General features: G+C 37.4%; 1 protein-coding gene across 1 annotated transcript; it reads right to left on the bottom strand.

Annotated features, from left to right (window-relative positions):
• Positions 1–3,882: 3,882 nt before the first annotated feature.
• Positions 3,883–22,503, bottom strand: hoga1 (4-hydroxy-2-oxoglutarate aldolase 1). The gene is made up of 7 exons (XM_015002406.2): positions 21,996–22,503; positions 20,612–20,740; positions 17,228–17,355; positions 15,773–15,907; positions 9,572–9,668; positions 6,225–6,358; positions 3,883–4,121 (listed from the first exon to the last, which is right to left on the bottom strand). The coding sequence occupies exons 1-7, from the start codon at positions 22,192–22,194 to the stop codon at positions 3,972–3,974; spliced, it is 972 nt and encodes a 323-aa protein (XP_014857892.2). The 5' UTR covers positions 22,195–22,503; the 3' UTR covers positions 3,883–3,971.
• Positions 22,504–25,219: the final 2,716 nt, after the last annotated feature.

The following is a 25,219-nucleotide window of genomic DNA, read 5'->3' as shown; positions in this document are numbered from 1 at the left end:
GAACAGACTTGTCACTTTCCCCCCCCTAATATTTAAAACCTTGCAGCTTAAACACAGCCAGTGTGTTGAAAAGTCTCCTCATAAACAGGATGTGACCCGAGCCTTGAATGGCAGCTCTGGCTCTGAACACAGACAGCAACGTCTGACGAGCCAATGATCGCCCAATAAACGCATGTCTGCCGAATTGAATTAGGCGTTAATTCAAAAACAAATCTAAAACATCTCAAATCACGGAACATTTAAGTTTGAGGACAGAGGACATTTCTGTCATGAATCGTTGGTGTAAACACGAGCCGTCCTTGATGGGCAGTAATGCAGGCGGTTAGTGACTTTGAACTGAATGGTTCCTCCAACTGTTAGCGCTGAGAGCTCCTCCACTGATGCGTCCTTGTCGCACAAGAACAGAGCAAAACACATCACATCCTTTCTTTATGATCCAGTAGGCAGTTCTGAAAATATCTCCAGCTAAGAAAGGTGCTAATTGGACTCTTGGTAAGATAAAAGCAAAGTAACTGTTGTGTGGAAAAAGCCAAAGGCTCCTATTGCCATGGCTACCTGCTACACTTGGCTTTAATTACTGTAATTATGGTTTTTAACTTTTTCACATCAAAGAGTGCTCTGGCATTCTGCAGCAAACTGCAGCGGTGACCTACAGCCCTGCCTCCCACTGAACTGTGGCTGATCTGAAGTCTCTCTGAGAACCTTCATCATGTCTGTGTTTGAGGTCTGAAAAACGTCCAACCTTAACTGTTGAGCAGATAGCCAGTTAATAAGTGACACACACACACACACACATAAAGGCGACGCACACAAGAATATGTCTGTGCAGTCAAAGATAAACAAATTACAGAGAAAAAGCTTTCAGGGATATTGGCTCAGGCTCACAGTTGTGTCTCAGCAGCGCCCGTTAATGAATTGGCCTTAATAATTACTAGCAGTCCTGGAAACATAACATAAAATCTATATTTTATTGCTGTAACAATCTCAAAATATTCATTAACATAATTACAGACATGCCCTCTTTTGCCAAATTGATGACCCGGCTCATTGACGGTTTGAAATCTGCAGCTATACGCACTCTGCATACCTTGAGATTTTCCTTCAAGTAAAAAGAAAATAATAATGTTATGTTTTTTTTTAATCATCTAGCCCTCTTTACTATTAACAAAATTGTGGAGAAAAAGGTATTTTGTGTCAAATCATCTTGTACATAGCTCACATCTGTGTGAGTCTAAACCATGAGTCTGTTCCAAATCTAAATGTTATTGGTCAGTTTACAGTTTATTTGGCGGCTTGGCGCTCTTTCTTCTAAATATAACAGCAGTGAAGCTAGCTAAAAATGAATACGTGGAGTTTTAGCCCTCCTGAAGTAATAAGAGGAATCGAGTAAACCCCGCCTGAACTTTTTATGGTTTGTGGTTCTGGTGGGTTGCTGGTTACAAGTTTTTTTTTGTGGTTTAGTGAACTGAAGAGCTGACCGGTCTTCTGGTTGGCCGACTGTGACATCTGCCGCGCTTTTCCTGAGCGTCGCACTAAGACTGCGGGTTAAATAGTTAAATCTAGCTTAAACTTTGCCAAAAACAGTAGAAATTAAGCAAACAGCGTTACTTCACCCCCTCCTCTGGGAGGTCTCAGACACGTCACCTGAACCTGTGCGACACACACATGATGTGTGCTGGAGTGGTGGATGTGTTCTTATGGGTCAGGTGCAGTGACAGTTTTGTGTATACCCTCCGATAATATCCTGCAGACGTACACACACGCTCCTCATCCAATCTGTCATTTTACAAAACGTTTCAGGATCTACACATCCAAAACTGGTTGAGCTGTAGCAGCTGCAAGCACAGCAAAAGATCGTTCTACAAAATATTGAATGCAAATGCACAACAAACTTTTATTTGAAGTATAAATTTGAGAAGTATGCATTCCTTTGCTCCCTGTAATGATTACACCCAATGGTGTGTAATGAAATCCACTGTGTAATGAAATTCCTATTAAATACACTGAAGTTTGTTGCTGCGACAAAAATGTGAAAAACCTGAATACATTTACAGGTCACTGTATCATAGCCAGCATCTAGCAGGAAAGTCAGTTACATGGAAAAGGTGTATAATAATAAAAAGAAACTTTAAAGGTCCACTATTACGTGTCCTTGAACAAGCTATAGGTCTGCGGTCTATACAAAACATGGTGATTACATTTAATAAAGTCATTCTCAGATATTGGCCCGATTATTGTTATTATTCACCCGATCAGTTCGGCCCGTTTTGAGCTCATTAAGGAATGCGCTGTTGTTTCGTGACGATTATGCAAATGAGCTGCTGCTTGCCAAATCCTCATAACTCGGTGTTTTCATTATTAGCGCCTCAGACTAACTGACAAATCAGGTTCAAGCCGAACAACAACACAAAACACACATTATGTACTTACATCGCCATCATCTGCAAATTTGTGAAGAACAATGGGAGCAGGACCTTCCTTCAGTCCAGATATTTTTGGTAAATCCCGCCTTGTCCTGCTGGTAGCTTTCAGAAACTACCGCGAATCCTAAACTGATTAGCACAAACTACAATTTGAGCAAAAATAAAACGAAGCCAAGCAGCTCTGTCCTATTCTTCGTGTCTGGGAGAAAATCAATGGGCGGATGCTCTGTGTCGCAGCTGATAAAGTTATTTTCCATTTCATTTCCAGCCGCCATTACAGCGGAAACTGAGCGTCTCTTGGGAGCTCCAGTTGGGTTACAGGTGAGGGGCTGGGCGGGGCTTGGTTTGGGGTTGCTAGGTAACAAATTGTGCAACAATTTAGAGGTTTTGGAAACAGGTAATTTTGTAAACACCAGCACATTTACTTATTCCCAAAAAACATCTTTAGTATTATTATTGTTTTGTTGTTAGTTTTTTTTTGTGTGCTCTTTTTCTGCTTCTAGAAACAGGAAATACCCAAATGGAAGGACAGAAACATGCAGTTAAAATTGATAAAATGATAATTGATTAAGCTCTAATGACTATTCAGACTTTCAGAAACCTTGTGGGAAAGAATTTCTGATATAATCTGATTACTGTCTGTTTGGATACCCCAAGCTCCTGTTGATCATGGTGTAACCGAGTTTTGAGATGAACATATCTCAACTACTTCCTGCTTCCTTTTTTGTGCTGCTTTATGTTGTCATTATGTGAACATAACGTGCTGATTGAGTCTCTTTCCATGCAATGGGAGGAAACGCAGGACTTTATTAAGCAAAGCTTTACTCAAGTTAAACACAGCAAGTTGCTGGGAACGTTCAATCAGGTCTACCAAGCTACAGTGAGATTGCTCACCTTGGTAAAAACCTGCTATTTAACTTAAAATAGAACATTATGATGGTTGAATGGACCAGCTAAATCGCTGGTTAGTGTTTGTTCAGGTCTGGACTACAACAAGAGAGAAAAGTCCAACAATCAACTGCAGGCACTGTGAGTTACAACATAATGGAGGGGTTATATTACTTAGCATCCATCATAGCTTTCCATCATGTGGAAAATTACAGTGTGCATCTTTGAGCTGGGTTTCCATCAGAGGTGACGAGGTTCTGGAGCTACTCAGCTCAGAAACCTGGAGGCTAACGTCCTTCTGAAGTCAGACTTAACTTTTATTTTACCAGAAGTTTCAACCGTTTTTCTCTCACAACAATCATTATAAAGTTATAAAGTTAGAGACGTCTTAGGTGCTTAGATGGAAAGTTTCCGTTTTCAGATACTATAATGTATTGATCAGAGCTCTGTGAGGCGTTCAAAGCCTGTAGTATCGTTTAAAAACCCAACAATGTGCAGTACGTTCCAGAGCACTGTAAAAGCAAGAAGTTCAATTTCAGGGTTTTCCAATAAAATGGACAAAAATGGCATCTGTGTGATCAAATTTTATTTATTGCCGTTTCGACACCCAGACTCGTATAGATGAAACATCCGTGCACACAGGCTCCGCCCACCTCCCCGTCACAGCCATCCATTGGTGGAGAAGTCCCGCCTCAGCAGCTGAGTCTCTGCCTCTGTGAGCGGCTGTAGAGGAGACCGGCAGGCGCCGCCGTGGTAACCAAACCACTCCATCGCCTGCTTCAGGGCAGGAACTCCCAATTTTCTGGTCACCTAGCAACAAGGAGCTTCAGTCAATTTCTATACATCCCCATCATTATATGGACTGCATATAGAAACGGTGGCAGTAAAAAAGAAACGTGAAGGCCTGATATTTGGTGTGACTTCAGACTCATGAAGCGGCGGGAGAGCGAGCCTGCCTGGGCCGTGACATTTATCACTCCTTAATGAACCTGTTTGCAGCCTTGAGCACACTCAGCAGCCGAATCAGCCGGTCCCAGAGCATCTCTGATCAGAGCTCAGCACACCCCTCCGACATTCACCAGAGCTCAAAATAGAACAGGCTTTAACTGAACCCATTCTGTTTTTACTCACTTCTACTGGTGAAGCTCATCATTTTGGAGCATGATTTGATAAAATGATGCTATTAAACTTAAAGGTGATTGTTTGTGCTTCTTTGGACAAGTTAGGAAAGTTCTATGGTCTATGCAAAACCTGATCATTACATTTTTTGCAGAAAAATTGTTCTTACATAAGATTTTAAACTGCTCATTTCTGACTGCTTCGAGTTCCTTATGGAATGAGCTGTTTTAGGGCGTCTTGTCACTTTAAATCCAAGTTAGCTGCTGCTGGCCACGCCCCCAACTCAACGTTTACACTCGCACACGAAAATGGCTGAAAACAGATGCGTAATTATGGAACTGTACCTCTTTGAAAAGCAGAAGTAGAGCCTCCTGCGCAACCGACAAAAATGCAGCGAGTGGCTTCTGGGTGGTAAGTCAACAACAAAACACTTGTCTTTTCCAGCAGCCATTGTATAGCGCTTAAAGCAGTAAAACCAGTTGACCAGACGTGCTGGAGCTTTGCTGGGTTGCTAGGTGACGAGCTGGGATCAGATGTGGTTGCTAGGTGACGATGCAGCTACCGTTGATTGTGACTTAATCGGGAGGTTTTTGAAACGTCTCATTTTACAGACACCAATAAACATTAAGTCATTCACCATAAATTGAAAACAGTTGGTTAGTTTTTTAAAAGCTGTTTTCAAAAATAGTAGAAACCCAAATATTTACTAACAAAATATAAAAAAATCCACATTTTGCACATTTTTCCTGCAGCTCCTCCAGAGTAACAATGGTTTTATTATCTGGTTCTCTGTTTAATGCTCTGCTTGCCTGAGATTCTGAACTTTTCTGACTAGTCATGTTTTAGCAGGTTGCCAGTTGTGCTTTCCTCTGTCTGGTATCAACAGGACGGACTGAACAGAGCTCTGATGCTTTATGACCTAATTCTACTTCAAACTTCTCCACATCTTTCTCCCTAATCTGTCTGCTGTGTTCCTTCGTTTTCATGATGCTGTTTGATCAGTAATATCCTCTAAGAATCTGCCAACAGAACAGCTGGATTCATAAAGAGATCAAATTACACTCAAGTGGACTCTATTCAGTATTTATGAGATTTGGTTGAAGTAGATTTTATTCATGGAATAAAACTGACAATTTGAGGCAACGTTTTGAGACAAACATATTTACTTTTTCACAGTTTTCTGATAAAAGTTTAAACTTTTAAAACAAACTTTTCAAAAGAAAGCTTCAATTTGTCTTCCTTTAGTAGTGTGTACTTAGTTTTTCTCACACAGGTTTTCAAGTTTGGCCTCATTTATTAAAAAATGTCAAAGATTTGACACTTTTCAGCTTTTTTGGTAAAAAAAAAACAACAACTTTGAAATACTGTATAATTATGCACCATTTCGGTTTGTTTTGGTTCGTAATATCCCAATAAAACTGACTGAAGTCAGCAGTTGTAGTTTGAAAAATGTAGGGAAGTCCAATGGACAGTAAAATACTTGTGCAAGCCACTGTTCATGATAGAAGATGCACATTAGCAATGTTGTGATACAGCAATCTGTAATTATCCGTAGATTACTTGAAAATTATTGTCTTGTTGCTGTAAATTCCTGCAGTTGACGTTATTTTACTGTAATAACCTCTTCTTTTCTTGGGGTAAATATTTTGTCACATGTTCTGACAGGAGTGAATATTTCACCCTCTGGATTCAGAGTGATAAAATGTGATGAAGCTCAGTCTGACGCCGGTTGTGGCGGTGTGGGTGCCGGTTTCCTGAACTGGCGGCTCAAGCAGCGCAGCAGATGGTACTCACGGCTGCGTTGGGTTCGATGAGCCGCTGCTGCAGGACTTTGGCTTCCTCCCAGCGCCCAGACCGACACAGACGCTCCAGTTCACACAGCTCCTGGCCCAGAACGTTAGCCAGCGCGCACACGCCGCCGACAGCACCTACACACACATACACGCACGCACGCACAAAGGAACCACTGAGAGTTCAATACACAATGTGATATTTGCGCCACATTTGCTTGCTCCAATTCTAAATTTAAATGTATATATTAAATAAAATTAAATTAAATCAAATGGTTTTCCTAAATTTCAAATTGAAACTTACAAATATGTGCTGTAAGCAGAGTTTGGTAGTAACTAGTTACAACGTTTTTAGAAAAATCAGGAGTATTTTTACTAAGCTGTACTTTTTACTTTTACTTCAGTAATTTTATTATGAAGTATTTCTACTAATACTTTAGTAAAATTTCTGGATTTTCTACCCACTGAATGAAAATCAAACATGCAGTTTTTGTTAAAGTTTTATAAGTCTTTTATTGAAAGAAACTGAGTTGGAAAAAAATTATTTTGCCTGATTTTGTTATTTTTTTAGTTGCTTATATGAATTATTGGGATTTTCATCCTTAAAATACCAAAATTTCCACTTAACTTTATATTTTGGTCGATATGATGATGTAATTTTTAAATATTAAATTATTTGATCAGTTACTCAGTACTTGAGTAGACTTTCAACCAAATACTTTTTAATGTCTTGGATGGCTACTTTTACTTTTATTTGAGTAAAAATATATTGAAGTAGTGCTATTATTACTTGAGTACAATTTCTGGATACTCTGTTCACCTCTGGCTGTAAGAAAAACATATTTTGTCTACAGTCCAGTTGAGCACAAAAGAAAGTTAACAATTTTCAAACCTATTCAAAACAAAATAATTTGCACATGAAAACAATAGGACTAAGGCTGTTCTTCTTTATGCTATCAAATAATGACAGTGATTGGAAAATCCCCCAAAACAAAAACTACACTTTTATTTCTGGAACTACTAGCCATGCTGACATCAAACTAGTATGATTTTGTAACAAAAAAACATGTGATGTTCCAAAGGAAAGTTGATTTGATCAAATTAAAAAAGACTTGGAAAAGCTTTGAACTGACAAGTCAGCAAACCAGATCTGGGAAGCCGCTAAGTGCCGCAGCGTGTCAGCAGTTTTCATTTCCCATCAAAGCTGCAAGATTTCTATAAGACCTCAACACACCGCCTGCAACATGATGATCATGAGGATGAACTTGGTAATCAGAGCAGCAACACACACACACACACACACACACACACACACACACACACACACACACACTGACCGAATGGATGCATTTCCAGATGAACCTGTCTGTGCCGACTTGCTAGCTGTGCTAATCTCTGAGTTATTTGCATTATTTTTTGGATTCTAGGTTTCTGTGGGATTTAGAAAAAGGTCTTATTTGTGATTGCTGAAACATTTCTGTGAATCGGCTGAATGGTTTTGATCATCTTGCTTAAAAACCCAATACTTATCTTTTTTCAGTTTGCTGAACGTTAGTCTTCTTACCTCTTTCCCTAAAGTGTCCTGGGATTTCTCCAACGAGGTTTATTTGTTTATTTAAGGATCCGCATTAGTCTCTGAAGGCCATTCTTCAAAACATTACAATAAAAATCATTTAAAGACATTTTGTTTGTGTCCATTAGACACAAGCAAGATCAAATTAAACACGATTCAAATGAACTGCTTCAATGATTTATAAACATATATTACCACACAAACAGTTTCAACCATATCAGAACTAAATTCAGTAATAATTATTAAAGTAATTTGCTATTTAAAATTACTCATTTCATTCATTTGATTGTATAGGGATGTTTGCATTTTACATTCCCAGGGTTTGTGGAAGGTAAACAGGCCCACAGCATCACAGATCCTCCACTATGCTTAACAGTGAGCTGTTTGTCCACATATTCATGCTGTTCTTAAGGATGCGAGTGGACTAGAGACGCTCCAGAAACAGGAAGTGAACTATTAACCCTTTACAACTACATCACTAAATCATTTGAGGCGCCATGATGCGAAGTGAGGGACAGGAGTATTGAACAGAGCGACTGAAATTGTTTCCCAAAGTTTTTTTTGTCTGTTTATTCATGGCTTCTACTTGTTAGAGTCGAGCTAATTTGTAACACACCTGGTTGGAGTTCATAGATGGCGGCATTTACAAAACCTGGAAACAGCTAGCTTAGAAACCGACCCATATCTCCTCCCTCCTGACGTATTGATCAAATTACTGACTTTGTCTGAATTCACACCACATGATTTATATCACTATGTCATAAACAGCGTTTCCCTTTACACCAGAGAACCATTAAAAACGTACAAAAGACGAGACTCTTAACGAGTTTTTTTCCGTACATGCTAGGCTACATGACGGTGCGGCACTGTTTCCATGGTTACTAACGGTTAGACACGTACCTTCTCCATTCTACGATATTTGATATCCTTTCTAATCATGCTTACTTATAAAGTATATAGACGTTAATCTTCTTACCCTTTAAAAAGTGTTCGCTGCAAATCCGCGATTACACCGAGGGCTGACGGTCATTATTATTGACAGCTGCCAGCCGTCGCTGCTGTATCTTTCCTCATTAAAACTTATAAAATAAAGTTTGGTTTTCACTCTTGTCTATTTGTGCAGAAGAAAACAAAAGAAAAATCCCACAACTGCTAAAATTTGATTTACATTTTGTTTACATTTTGTGAAGTAAGTTTCTTCTTCAAAGGTTTTTGTGTCGTTTCCTTCGGTGGTTCCCGGTGCAGCGCCATCACAGGCGAGGAGGGGGAACAGGTTTTCCAATTTGGATCATTTGACTCAGTGAGAAAATGAACCCCAACTGAACATGTAACAAAAGTTGCAATTTTGGTCCGAAATCGAACCAGGTCTACCGGACTATCAGGGCAATGTTTTCAAATTAAATCCTTGGTTTTCTAGATTTTCTTGTGAGAAATGTTGCTACTGGAATATAAAAGTTTTATATATTTTTGCCAAAGGTACTGACAAATATTTCATGCTCATCTGAAAATAGACGCCATGGATGGATGTGTGTTTGTTTGAAATCTAAAACTGTGTTTATCATGACATCTTCCACGCTGATTGGAGAGAAAAAAAACCCTCCAGATTAATTAGATTCAATAAGAAATGTCTTCACATGTATGGCTGTAGTGTAAAGGCCTCTTGTTACATGAAATCTTAAAACAATTAGATATGGTTATTCACCCGGGTTCTGGTTGAAAGGAAGTACAGCTGATGGTTCCCCGTTGAGGAACAACAGCTCCCCTTTGGGGTTTCTTACCAACACAATAGGCAGCCATCAGAAACCCCGCCGAGCCCGCTAAAACCTGGAAATCCTGCGCCTTGGTTTTGTGAACAATCAGGCCAATCCGTGTGATCTGAGGAAACATGAAAAAAGAAAATGAGAAGAAAAAAGTCAAAAGCAGCGTTTCAACGTCAGTTCCTCCCAGCTGCCAGAGTAAATATCTGCCAGTGTATTTAAATCCCAGGAGAGGTTCCCACCGGGGACTAAGACATGCCTAACATCTCACAGGGTAAACAAATCGCTCAGCAAGAGACAAGCATCATCTCCTCTCAGAGCCAAGGTCTTTTTCTTTTTTTTTGTTTTTTTGGAGGAGGGGATCGTTCAAGATCCAAATCAAAAGAGGGAGGAGAAGAAATGGAGGAAAACAGATAGTTCCCAAGAGAACCAAAAAAAAGAGGATTTAACTTCAAACGGTGGTGAGTAGGACTGGAGACGCTCATGAATATCTTCTCATGAATATCGGCTCCATGTTTTGTTTTGCCTCTTTCAACTTTCTTTTGTCAATCTACAAACTGAAACCCACAATCCAAATAAACCTGAAATGTTCAAAGGGAGGCCACGCGCTCCGCAGGGAAAACCTGCTGAATCCTGCCTCAGCCTCCATTAGCGTTCCCACTGACGGTGTATTTATAACCACAGCCTGTCAGTCACTTTCCTCATATTAGTCATTTAAAACATGCAGGACTGTAATTGATCAGTCAGTCAATCAGGTTACAGGAGCTCCTGCTGGTCGCCTGAAAGCTGGAGCACTCTGGTTCTGCAGATAAAGCTCTAATGGGGAAAATAATACTGCAGGAAGACGATGATCTCCCCAGGTGTCAGGAAGACTTATTAGCTTTTATTTCCTTTGGAGTCTAATTACTGCTGCTAGCATGCAATGTGCAGCTTAAGGGCCTGGGAAAACATACCTGTTAGATTCATGAATTAAGCATTTATTATGCTGTTCAATTACAAATGTAGTTTATGTTACACCGAAGCCGAGAGCAGATGTTTTACATGTACACTTTATCCTGATGGTTTTCTAGACATAACGGGTTAACTTCCTGTTTTGTAGAGATAACGGGTTAACTTCCTGTTTTCTAGACATAACGGGTTAACTTCCTGTTTTCTAGACATAACGGGTTAACTTCCTGTTTTCTAGAGTTAACGGGTTAACTTCCTGTTTTCTAGACATAACGGGTTAACTTCCTGTTTTCTAGACATAACGGGTTAACTTCCTGTTTTCTAGACATAACGGGTTAACTTCCTGTTTTCTAGAGTTAACGGGTTAACTTCCTGTTTTCTAGACATAACGGGTTAACTTCCTGTTTTCTAGACATAACGGGTTAACTTCCTGTTTTCTAGAGTTAACAGGTTAACTTCCTGTTTTCTAGACATAACGGGTTAACTTCCTGTTTTCTAGAGTTAACGGGTTAACTTCCTGTTTTCTAGAGTTCTAGAGAACTTTTTCCCAATGGTTTTTTGAGATACAAAGTTAATTTCCATGATGTTTCCTCATGGAAATAAGTTACACAGTAGCATTTTAAGGGCAGAATCAGGTTTTACAAACACAACAATAGTTTCTTATAGATTTAAAGAAGAATTGGCTAAAGTCAAAATCAGCAGGTCAAAGTTTTACAAAAACATTCATTGCAGTCCATAATATTTTATGTCCAGTTTCTAGTACACTTGAAATAAGAGAAAACTAAGTTACAAGTAACTTTTCAGAATGACAGACGAACTTCATTAATCTGGCAGATTATTGTTTCACTAATAATATGGAAAAATTTTTTACTTTAAGAGAAATAATCTGCCAGTAAAACTCTTACTTTTTAATGAAGATTAGACAATTATTGACTGAAATACATCTCACCGAAAACATACTTGTAAGTTAGTTTTGTCTTATTTCAAATTTACAACGATATTTGCACTGGAAACCAGACAAAAACTACTTGGTTTGTGTTTTTGCACAGCCAAAAACTGGCCACGAATGTTGAATCTTTCCTCCTGTAATGGAAACAAAACAAATGGGAGTCTTGAAGAGCCATTCAGGTGCAGAATAATGCAAACCCAACGGGAGCGCTCAGGCAGTTTGATGCTTTGGTTTGGTAAACTGGCTCTGAGAAGGACGGACCTGCGATAAACGAGGAGAAACACAAGTGTTGTGTTGTTTTCACTATGAACACTCCGGCATTCAAAGGACTTAATCAATAAAACCAGAGTAAATACTTCTTAAGTTTTGCTGACATTTAGACCGCTACTGAACTGTCAAACAGGGATTCAGGATTTATTTTGTAGGTAGATTAGTGTTTCATTTTCCCTTTAAATACATTTACGAGTGCATTTATTGTTGTTATTTATCACTGCAAACATTTAAATGTTTAATTCAAAGAATCCCTAGGAAGAAATTCACACATACTTTTACCAAAATACATGATTTGTGTCATTAAATGTGGAGTTTTGAGGTGTAACATGAATTTTATGCAGGTATTTTAAGGTTAGCTGAGTGGCATGAACACTGTTTAGAGTTGAATGTGAAACAAATTCAAAAATAATTTCTGTTGGAAAGAATACATGAGGGTTTTGGTCATTTCACAGAAAAAAAACCTTAAATTCATTGCAAGTACTTTCTGCTCATTGCCATTTCTACCTTTTTTTCCCCCAGGAATACATGCTCAAAAGATAAAAACGAAGCAACAAATAAAATCGTTGTGATTACTTCAGTGAGAGAGTTTTGATTGTCTTGAAGGAGAATAGAGGTTTATTCTGTATTATGTTTTCTTAGAATAACGTTCTGTGGAGTTTGCAGACCTTGGGTTCATCACCCACGTCTGCAGCAGAAGAGAAAAACAGAAAAAGCAACAGTTCAATATGTCCTAAAGCTTTACTACGGAGCATTAAACATGTTTGTTTTTCATTCAGAGGGCAGAAAATCCAGAAATTTTACTCAAGAGTAGAAATACTTCATCATAAAATTACTGAAGTAGAAAGTACAGCGTAGTAAAAATACTCCTAAAAGTACTTATTTTTTTAAAAACCTTACTCAGGTGAATGCAACAGAGTAAATGTAGCTGCTCGCTGCCCGTCTCTGTTGTTCTTCGTCACGCTGAACCGTCCTGCTCTGTATGTGAGCAGCGCCACTCTGCCGTCTCACAGCAAGTTCACAAACATGTCATTTCCCAAACCAGGAACCCATTTGCAACTTCTTCCAAACACTTCCCACACTGACAAAAAGCTATGAAGAGCCTGACGAGAGCAAGGCGTTCTTCCTCCTTCCGGCACGCAACCCTGCAATCAGGCAGCACCAGAGAGCTGGAGGCACTTTGGTTTCAGGCTCTTCAGCTGCCACGGCTCCTTCAGACGTGAAGAAGCTGCTGACAATCAGTCCGTCTTTTCATAAACACAACGGCAAATTGCTCATTTTTGAACAGGAAGACGATTCAAACCCGTCTGTTTGGTCCTTGACCAGTTAGTTCCTGAGTTCATGCCCACTTGTTGCCATTTCTTCCTGCTTCCATTTTAAACAAGCTGTTTTATATTTGAACCATGTCAAAGCAGTGAATTTCTTTTGGTAGTGGGGAAATATTTGATAATAAAAAGACTCTGAATTTACTTGTTAAAATGCAAGGATAATGCGATGTAAACAATATTTTGAATATACTTCTTTAAGGAAACAAAGGAAGTTTGATTTGTTCCACTAAACTGCACACAGTAGCTTCAAATTAAAAACATTTTATTGATCCTAAAGGTGAATTAAATGTTGCAACTCACTGATTCAGATTCTTCAAAAGAGTTATTGTAGATAGTGATGACTGTTGGCAGGAAAGATCTCCCGTAGAGGTCTGTGTTACAGCGAATCTGAAGGAGCCTCTGACTGAAGATGCTCTGTTTTCTCATGGTCAGGATTGTCCATAATTTTCTTGATTTTATGAAGAATCCTTCTGCATTTCATCATATTTTCAAATTTATTGATATCAGTAATTTATGGGGGAACATTGGCGATGAGTTGATAATTATTCTGATGATGTTCAGCTGCTGGTCAAAAAGTTAGAATATCATGAAAAAGTTTATTTAAATCAGTAATTCCCCCAAAAAGTAAAATTTGTACATTATATTCATTCCTTACAGATTAACGTTCATATACTTTACAAGAAAGTATGATTAGAAAGATATTAAATATCGCATTATGGAGAAGGTACGTGTCTAAACGTTGGTAACCATGGAAACAGTGCAGCACCGTCATGTAGCCTAGCATGTATGGAAAAAACTGGTCAGCATCTCGTCTTCTGTACGTTTTTAAGGCTCCTCCGGTATAAAAGGGAAACATTGTTTATGACTGATATAAATCATGTGGTGTGAATTCAGACAAAGTCGGTAATTTGATCAACACGTCAGGAGGGAGGCGGTACGGGTCGGTTTCTAAGCTAGCTGTTTCTAAAGACCGACGTCTGTGAGCCCCAACCAGGTGTGTTACATCCACAGACAAATTAACTCGACTTGAACAAGAAGAAGCCATGAATAAACTGGTAAAAACAACATTGGGAAACAATGTCAGTCCCTCACTTCACATCCTGGCGCCTTAAATGATTTAATGATGTAGTTGCAAAGAGTCAATATCAGGATAAAACCTGTTTAACGTCGACGGTGTTGATATAATGAATATTACGTATCAAATCTCTCGTTCATTAATTTTGCTCTCATTTCAATAAAGGGAAATAAACTGGTTAACTTTCATGGTTCCCTGTTTTGTGTAACATAACAGCCTCAGTTTGTAGTTTAACAAAAACTGAGGGAAAAGATGCTATATGACGTTAATTTTGTTTAAATCTGGAAATTAAGTGGATAAGCGAAAGAACAGGAGAAAAAGTGTCACTGCAGGTGAAAGGTCAAAATTAAAGGTTAGTGATGATCAATTTTGACCTTGTGTGTTGAATAAATGTTATTCTCACTGTAAAGATCAAGTGTGATGACTTTTTCCGTTCAGCTTCACTGAAAGCCTCGTTGGCCCTGCACCTCCGTCCATTCATCTGCACATAACTGCTTCTTTTTATTCAGTCTTAAAAAACATCGGCCAGCTATTGAGTTTAAAAAATAATAACCTATACAAAGTCTGGGATATTTCAGTTTCTGGGAGGCTGAACTGATAATTAAAATACTGTTCACTCAAACGGAAAAAAGAAAAACAGAACATGACGCAGACATGACAACAACATCTACGGATTTTCGACAAATATTAACAGTCAACTTGGAAAATTGTAAATTTATTTACACACATTCAAACTGAATCAGCTGCGAACTGATTACAAATTCAGTAATAAATGACTGACTGGGATTGAAAGATAATTTATAGTAAACAAAACCAAAGAACTTCAAGGATAAATTGTGATTTACTGAACGAGTCGTCACGCGGTTCTGGGTGTTTACACACAGTAAACCTTCAGCAGGTGACTCCCTTCTTCTTCATATTTGTTTTAGATTTCAAATTAAAACAAATATGTTCAGTATTTTGTGGTAAAGGAAGAAGACTCTTTAAAAATTTGGGGGACATTTTAGGATAAATCAACCATGTACTATGATAAATAAAAACTAATCAAAACCCCGTGGATCAGAAACAGATGTGAAATTAAGAATTAAGGAGTTATTGTTGACGCTGCGATGTGGTTTACGCTCCTTTGGAAACGTCTCTCAAGCCTCAGTTTTTAAAAAACCTGTTGCAACCTATTTCTAAAACTGTTCTACAGCTAAAGTTGAAATCTGGTCTATTCAGGTCAAAATTCAGACGGGTTGCAGTGATTGGTCAGAAAAAATGCAAATCGTTACGGTGATTGGTCAGATTTGAGGGAAACTCACAATGACTGATGAAAAATGCAAAAAATGTGTGAATGACAGTAAATTTGCATAAATGGATCACAACGTAGTGACGTCCAGAAGGGACTGATTGTTGATCACTGGGTCGAGTCTCAAACTGCAGCAGCCGTTTAGTCAGAATGAAAATGTTTTCTTTGAGTGTTTTATGATCTTCATCTGCTGAATGACATTTTGATGTTTCCTGAAAATGAGAACTTGTTTCCAATCAACTTACGTGGTAAAATAAAGATTAAATAAAATGTAAAAAAAATTAAAAACAACAAAAACCGAAAGACGACCAGAATTTCCCCCTGAAAAGCTAAACTAAACTAAAAAGTGTCCTGAGCTTACGTCTCCTCCGCTGTCCTTGAGGCCCAGGATGTTTGGGTGCTGAGACAGCTCCACCACGGCGTCCACCGGCAGGTCCAGGCCCGTGTTGGCCGGGACGCTGTACAGAACCACTGGCACCGGGCTGCTGTCTGCCACCTGCAGGCCGGAGGAGGAACGACATGTCTGAACCTGAGAGCTTTACTTTGTTCTGAGTCCATTTCTGAACATTATTTCACTCTTAGTCAACATTTGGCTAACTTTTCCAATAAAACTCTTTTGACCCTAATGCATAATGTTAATTATGATAAAAGCAGAATTTCAGAAAAATAGAAAAACAAGCCTAATTTTTTCCATTTTCTGAAAGCATTACAGGCCTTGAATAAGTTTTAAAAGCTAAAATGTATCAACTCGGTTTTGCTTTTAATGTTTCTGTTGCAAAAGTTTTTAATATGTCTGTAATATTCAGGGTCACACATTTACTTTTAAAAAGCTCTATGGGGATTTTAAGGTTTTATAGCGCCACCAGCTGGACTTAGACTGACAAATCACTGATCAGACATAACATTATGACAACCGGTCTGAGAATACACATCCTCACAAGCTTCAAATCTCAATGCAGTGTGTACTCTGACATAATTTTGTATCTGAACTAGGATTAACTGCAGAGATTAAACCCCTTAAAGGCGACCTAATATGTAAAATTCACAATTTGTACACATTTATACTTCTATTTGGGCCTCAACTGTTCCCAAAAACAGCAAAAGCACCTAAAAAAAAAATGAAAACGCCTAGTTGTTTTTTGGGAATATGAACACATTTATTGGTTTTCAGAAGATGACCCTTTTCAAAAATGATCGAGCTCTAGCACATTTGGTCGGCAGGTTTTACCTCTGTATGTGTTGTACAATGGCTACTGGAAAAAGACAAGTGTTTCATTGTTGAATTGCCATCCAGAAACCGCATGCTGCATCCTTCTTATTGTGCAGGAGGCTCTACTTCTACTTTTCAAAGACATACAGTTGTAGAATTGAACATTTGCTTGCAGCCATTTTTACACGAGTGTAAACGTTGAGCTTATTTGACTTTAAAGTGACAGGAGGCCCTAAAACAGCTCAAAGTAGGCAGAACTGAGCAGATTTGTGGAAAAAATGTAATGAACATATTTTGATCTATCCAAACCTGTTCAAGAAAGCGTAATAAGTCACCTTTAACATGTCTATTTTTTATGTAATGCTTAAAATTTAGTCTAATCACTTAATATTTAATAATTGAATTAAATTCTAATTATCTCTCTATCTCATCTGGCCAACAAAATTTGACTTTTACTCACTGATATCCTGCACTCACCCAAATTTCCTCCTTCCGGCAAACTTACAGAGGCATAATATGCACTTCTTGTCTTCTACTCAACGAGGTAATAATCAATCTTATGTCAGAAGTCATGATTATGTTTCTGCAGTGAACCTGTCAGCTAACCTTTGTGAAGTGATGAATGAGCGCGCGGCTGTCCATCTTGCCCTTGTAGAAGCACGGGTTCACCACGAGGACGGCGTCCGCGCCGGCTGCCGCCATCTTGGCTGTGAGCTGGACGGTGGCTCTGGTGGCTGGACGTAAAAAACACAGAAACAAAACAACAGAGTCAGTGGCAGAGGTGGGCAGAGTGCAAAAAACTTTTACTGAAGAGTAGCACTACTACGACATACTTTTACTGAAGTAAGAGTAGAAAGTAGCCGTCCAAGAATGACTCCAGTAAGAGTAAAAAGGAATTTGGTGAAAAGTCTACTCAATTACTGAGTCACTGATCAAATTATTAATTAATATTTAAAAATTTAATAATCAGACAGAACAAAACAGAAAGTTAAGTTTTGCATATTTTGGTATTTTAACGTAAAAAATTACAATAGTTAATATAAGTAACAAAAAATAACAAAATCAGACAAAAGAAAAAAAATTTCTAAATCAGTTTCTTTCACTAATAAACTTATTAAACTTTAATAAAAACTGCAGGTGTGTGTCTCTGTCTGGTGAGTTTTGGGTTAAAACGTGTTTGTTTTTCATTCAGTGGGTAGAAAATCCAGAAAATTTACTCAAGTAAGAGCAGAAATACTTCATAAAAAATGTACTCAAGTAAAAATAAAAAGCACAGTGTAGTAAAAAAATGCCCTAAAAGTTTTTTTAAATATACTTACTCAAATAAATGCAGTTGAGTAAGTGTAACTAGTTACTATCCAACTCTGGTTGTTGCTTAAGGGTTATCAGTCTATAAGGTTCAAAAACCTTCAGAATATACCGTCACAAATCAGCAGGAACTGGGTTACCTAGCAACCCCAGTGAAGTCCGGCCGTTACCTAGCAACAGGCCTGGCTTCAAACAAAGCTAAGCCATGAAAACGCCTTCATTGTCTTTCATGGTCGACGTTCCTCGCAGAACAAAATTCACATTTTGCAGGTTTTCTAAAAGCCTAAAAACAAAACGAAACCCAAAGCTCTGCAGGGGGCAAAAGTTTCTCCACAACAATGCAAAAAAACTGAGTGAAAATTATTTTAACACCTTGATAAGAGTTCAAGCTGCTGCTGCAAAGCATGGCACAACCAGTGATTAGGGGCAAGTTAGAGCCAGGCTGGCTTTTTGTCCTAAATAAAATCATGTAAAAACTGCATCTTATCTTTACTCAAGTTATCTTTGTGTGATATTAAAATGTGTTTGATGACCTGAAACATTTAAGTGTGGCAAAAACAGAAAAAAGATAAATGCTTAATTAGCGTTTACCTTCAAATTAAAGAAATAAATTTGTATTTCATCAGTTTGAGCTAAAGGTGAGAAAACATTTTAAGACTCTAAAAACTATTCATCGTTTCCCATTAGTGAGTCTTTGATTTCAGATGATGCTTTTAGGTATTGCTGAATTATTAATAAAAATATTCATATATTCCTTTTTGAGTTATTTAAGCACAACAAAATCTAATGTGCATCTTAAACACATCATGAAGATTTTAAAAAAAACTGTGAAAAGCTGTTTAGAACCAAAAAAATGTCAAAATATGAAAATCTTGTTCAATCTTTGTCACTGCAATCTAATTTAAACTCCGTGTTTCTCTCATGCGATTCTATAATCACACAATTTCATTTCCTTTTAATTAAAACACTAAAGCTTTAAATAAAAACATGTCTGATTAAAAATGAGTAAAATACGTCTTATTGTAATTGTTCTTACTGACCCTCTGTGACTCCAAAGATTGGATTTAACCAATAATAAACTTTCATCAAGAGTTTATGCTGTTTTTCAAAGGATGAAACATTTCCATGTTTCATTTAAACATTCGCGTCTGTGGGAAAACTGAAAAGTATTTTAAAACTTAAACTTACATTTTGAGACGTTTTTTCCCTAATGAGATCGACCTAACCATTAAAAATTGTTGTTTGTTTCAATCTTAAATTAAACTGTAATATGTTTGAAAATGAGGAAAAATCTTTAAAAAGTTGAAAAGTTTGGAATGAAAACCTGAAGAGAAACGTAAAAAAAATTCATTGATTTTACTTCGCAGTTAAATTTTTCTCTAATTAAAGTCAAACATTAATTTTTGAGCTTTGCAGCTGTACTAATTATTCAAAACACTGGATGGAGAGAGTTTGCTTTTTATGTCTTATAACAGTTTTCTCCTTACAAAACTAATTGTTTTTAATTATTATTCTGGACGATCAAAGCATTCTGTCATGGTTTGATTCAGAAAGCTACGATTTGATAAAAATTAATTGTAAATGTGATATTTCCTCATTCAGCCACTCTGTGTCATGCAAACATATAAACAACATTAGCAAAATGAAAACAGACTAAATATAAAATAAAGCTGCAAAAAGAAAGAATACAATATTTAATGAATCCAAATGAAGAAAATACTTGTGTATTTCTGCATTTAATGACCTTTCAAGCAGCTGACCTTGTTTTCACAGCTAAATAAAGAGATTTCTGCCATTCCTGATACGATTTTATGATTCATATTTACACCTGTCTTACTCTCAGCACATTAGCTGCCACGGAGTTACAGGTAACATAAGATTCGTTACCCAGACGGTGCCGCACACACAGGGAGGAACGCGTTACCATTTCAGATCATTTCAGGCTTAAATACGCATTGAAACTCAGTTTAAAGGCACTGAAATAAAACTTTACAGTGCTAAAAATCAAATAACCAGCACACATGATAACGTCATAACCTTTTCACTTTTAGAGGCAGAGGATAATTTTGGGATCAAAATAATAATAAAAAACTCCATTGAGTTTCGATTTTTGCTCTAATAAACTTCATCTTTAAGCTTCGCATAGCAAAAGAAATTATCTAGTCAGAGGAATCATATAAAACAATCACATTTACCAGGCAATAAATAAATCATAAAATATGGTAAAAAAAAAAAAAAAAAAAGCAACAGAAGAAAATATGGGGCAACATTGACATCAACATCATCAGGAATAAATGGAAAGCAATTCCTGGCAAATGTTGCCATGCTGGTTGACCATTGCCCTGTTTTATTTTCCTCCTAAAATATTTATTTTATTCATGTTAAATAGTTCCATTAAAGGGGCAGCAAGGTCTGAAATGTTTTATCCATTTTTGTATTGTTATTATTTTAACACGGGTGTGACGGCTTTGTGCTTCAGTAACAAATGAAAACGTTGCTGGGTCTCTGGTTACTTAAAGCTGCCTGTCTGCGTTCACTCTGCTACTGCAGAAAATGACAAAGCAGAACTTTACCTGGTAGATTTTATGCCGATTACCATGAACTAAAAATGAGATTAAACGTCAACAGTCACATTTTTAAAATTAGTTTTTCTATTAAATGTGTGAACAGAGTCTCACCTACATTCACAGCCTGATCCGGCCAGCAGCAGCTTCCCCAGCGGCAGGGACCGTCTGACCGCCGCCACCACCTCCACCCGCTCCTCCTCTGTCAGGTACGGATACTCACCGTTGGAGCCTTGAACCACCAGACCTGCAGCAGCAAAAACACTCTCAGCGTTAACCTGGGACTCACACGATGGCTTTTTACTAAGCATTTCAGCCACATTTAGTTGTGTCTACTATCTTCTATTCTTTAAGTCAAATAAATTACTTTGAACTTTGACTTTGAACCTAAATGTGAGTTTGTGGAATACAAACTTACAGCAGTAAGTTGTGTTCACTTTTTATTAATTTTGTCAAACCTGAAAGAGTTTAATAAACTAGAGTTTTCAGGTTAGCACTTAAAAACTGAAAGGAGAAAAAGACAGGAGTGGGAACTATTTCCCAGAATGCTTAGCGCCATGTTTCTGTCTCCTGAGATGGAAGAGCGTCACATTGATCCGACTCTGGTGTTTTATTAAGGAAAACGTTTATTTTAAAGCTTGAGGATAAAGTCCTGCTCACACTAAATGTCTTAGAGCGTAATTTAATAAAATTCATTATCAGATCATAAATTTTGTTGAAACAAGAATTCAAGTTATTCTAAAGTAAAATAAGCAAAATGTCAGTAAAGATTTCAATCTCTAGGTTTGCAAAGCTGATGGTGAAAAGTCCTCATATATTTAAACTAAAAAGTATTGAGTAAAGGGAACTGAATACAATCAAACACCACAAGTTTTAGGTGTTCATTTGTGAAAATTTAGCAAAAATCATCAATAATTATCTTTCCACTTTACAGGCATGTGCATTTGTGTTGATGTATCACCTGAAATTTAAGTTTGTGGCTGTGAATTAAAAAACAGAAGCCATTCTTGCTCATTGGGATAACGGGATAGTTTTGGTAACTTATGGAGAACCTGGATAGCACACAGTTAATTATTATTTTAAAAGAAGTGTTTGTCTTTGTTATTTGGATGATGTGTAAATTTTTAATTTCGTTATGTTTCTGTACAACGACAATAAAAGGCATTCTGATTTGCATCGTTTTGTTTTGTTATGTTTCTGTATCTGGGTTATTGTTTTATCTTCATGTGTTTTTACATGAAATAAATACATAAATAAAAACGTAGTACCAACTCTAGAACGGTAGGGGGCGACAGACAAGAGTTTTTGTGTGTTTCTTCAACATTGAACTTAGTCTTATTTTTTTAAAACTTAGGGTAGAAAACAAGCCAAACTTATTGCAATACTAAAAACAACGACATGTATTTAATGCAGACTTTCTGGTCCAGTGTTTAACATGTGAAGGATCATCATTGAAGCATTAAGGTTCGGTCTGTCTGAGCTGTGTGAAGCTGAGCTCCAACCTTTAAACGGTATCTTGTCATATTTCTGCAGGTTCTCCTCCAGCTTCCGGTAGTCTACGTCCTCCTTGGCGGTGAACGGAGTGGCAATTGGGGGGTAAATGCCGCTGAGATCCAGTCTGGCGGCGGCCTTGTGGCTCACGTTTCGTCTCCACGGTCGGTACCGGACACCACAGCGTGTCCAGACCCGGACACAGAGCATGCTGAAGCGGGCAGAGCGGCTCGATCCGCTCGCTGTCTGTGCAGCTGCTGCAACCAACAAGCCTTATCCAGCCCAGTTAATCACTAACTGTCCTTTAAACATTAGCAGATTCAGGTTTGAACAGCTTTCAAATTGACCAGAAGCCACTCGATTTTTTTTCTTTTGGAGCCGTTTCACTGCTGAGGTCATGTGACAGAGATGACCTCTGCACTAAAAGCAACCCGCTTACATAAAACTACCGCCAAATACTTTAAAGATTACATTTCTGCACATTAATACAAAGGTCTGGCCTCGCCCACGTGGACAAAGCGCCCCCTACTGGTGGGTTTGAGGACGAACCAAACCTGACAGTTTTAGCCTGCAGTTACACATTTCTAGGTTCAAAGAGGCATTTTTATTTATTTTTATCGTCAGTTCAGCTAAATTAAAATGGTAAAGACTTTTCGAAATATTTTTTGATGTCTATAAAAAAAATCTTGTAATGTAAAAATGAATACTTGTATTTTTATGGTTAGGTTTTTAATTAATGACAAAAAAACATAAAATTTTTGAGAAAGAAAAACAAGATAACGAATGTTTTCTTCATACAAGAAACTTTATATTTGTATGCTGAAAATGTTCTGCATTTTAATCTTTTCACTGCAAACTCATATTTCAGAAAACAATAAGTGCCCGTTTTGAGTTGAGAAACAAAGCAACCTATTTTTCAAAGTCTTTGTTTGAAAATCTCCCACTCATGGATTTCCCGTCGTGCAAAGAAACGTGGAAAGAATAAAAATAGTGACAGGAACACTAACATCCAACTGAACTTTGATTGGCAGCCAGAAGAATTGGGCCATTGCTAATTTACGAAATGACATATAAATTAAATCCTCCCCTAATTACTCTGTTAGTGCAGGTGACCCATTTAATGAGCAAAAACAACCTGGCGTCTGCTTGGGGAAGCGCCGGCAGCCTTTGCGCTACTGCCACCGTGTGGACAAACTTTGAAACGCATTTAGTTCATTAAAAATCTGTTGATTTCTCAGTTTTCTGAAGTTTTTGCCAGTTGGAACTTGATTGTTCACCGTGGCTCCCACTTCATGCCAGCTCCCCTTTTCCCATGGATGTAATTTATCCATTTCTGCTCATGAACTCAATACACGCAGTTTATTAGCTTCCTCTCATCATATCCACATTTAGACTGGCTTCTTGTTTTTATTGAATAAGAAGCTGGAAAGAGAAACAAATTATTCTTTTCCATTAATTTTCTGCACCTCTAAGGTTTCAATGAACACAAGTCATCTTTTTTTTCTATTTGATCACTTAACAAGAAAAGGAAAAAAGGTTTGAAGCCTGAGAAAGAAGCAGCTGTGGGTAAAAACACCAACATGTTGGGTTTGTAACTTAGCAGCAGCTGACCTGATGCTCTTCCAGCTGATCCACATTAGGATTAACCAATAAATAACAATCATCATCATAAATAATAATAAATAATTTTTTTACTACATCAGTTCAGGTGTCCCTTAGGGCTCAGTTATTGGTCTCCAGTGCTACAGAAGATTTTTTTTCTTCTTTTGTCACTTAAGTTTTTGTTTGTTTGTTTGAACAAATATGTTTCTAATTACTACACAAAGATAACTTTCATTAAGTAATCTGCTATAGTGTCAGCTCTTCATTTTAAGAAATGTCATGTATGAATTTATTTGCCCATTAAACGAGTCTAATAATAGAAATAATCATATTGTTGACTAATGTAATTATAGTTCAGTAAAAGACACATCTGTGTTCTGGAAACATTGGTATGTTTAGGAGTGTTTTTATTCTTTTTATTATTGTTATCATTGATTGTTCTCTTATGTAATATGGACTTTGAGTCTGTAATAAAATCAATCTATATGAAACCGTATTAGTTGATTATTTCACTGAGGGATAAAACCTGACCTCTGTTCATCTGTTTAAAGACTCATTTCCAACCACACTGCGTTCATCGCTCCATCTTTATCCAGATTGATACATTTTGTAAGTTTATGTTCAGGGATGGCGGTCCCAGTTGCTTAGAGAAGAAAGATCTTAAGTTTTGGTCCTTCATAAAAATAAAATAAAATAAAATAAAATAAAAATTCAGGTAACACTGAAACGAAGGAGACAAAACTGTGCATAGAAACACAAAATGAAAGGAGAATATTGCATCATTCTGCTTTATTGAAACAATGCTCCATTTCTTCTGAAGGTTAAATTATCTGATATCTGCACAGATACATTTAAGTTTGTTAAAGAGTAACAATTTTTAACCAGGGTCCTCATCGTCTCACTGTCCTTTTAAAGGATGAAAGGAAATGATTTGATGTTTGATGTGGTTAAATAGTGTGAAAGTTTTGTTGGGACCCATGAAGCAGGACAGAGTCCTGAACCTTTTAGATGCGTTTCTGCATAAATAAACCTGGAAAAATAAATGACTTTAATCAACTTTCCCAGAGAAACATCTAAACAGCGCCCTCATGCGGACAGAAATTCTAATTAAATAGAGAACATTAACAACACATTCAATTTCAAGACACCTTGTAAAACCAATAAGTCCAGTTTACATAAAGAAATATATTTTCATTTTAACCCAAACAAAGTTACCTGCATGCATTCCCATAAAACAATACAAGTTACTATTTTCTTTCTTCCTTTTGCTCTTTCTGTCTTTATTCTTCCTTTTCGATTATTCTAGAAGAAACACATGACTGGCAACTCAATTTTAAGTCAAATTTTGTAAAGTTCTTCACTGTGTGGCCAGAAAATAACTCGTGTCTGAGGGTTCAGTTTGCAGTGCAAAGGAAGACAGATCCGTCATGCCGTGTAAATATGGGAACTCCTCTAAAATACTGTTACTCTGAGCTTTAAAATATCTGAAAACAAGATGGCTGACTTCAAACATCTGCAGTTACTATCTCTGTGATTATTCCAACGCTTTTGTTGTTGAATCAGATCGTGAGTACAGCTAAAACTCAAAAAAATACTTTCATGTTGAGAGGATATTTATACAATATTAATTATT

This window comes from Poecilia mexicana, unplaced genomic scaffold (assembly GCF_051168715.1).
Source record: "Poecilia mexicana isolate PSO_F unplaced genomic scaffold, ASM5116871v1 scaffold_1, whole genome shotgun sequence".
Lineage (NCBI taxonomy): Eukaryota > Metazoa > Chordata > Actinopteri > Cyprinodontiformes > Poeciliidae > Poecilia > Poecilia mexicana.
This window is presented reverse-complemented; position numbering and strand designations above follow the sequence as displayed.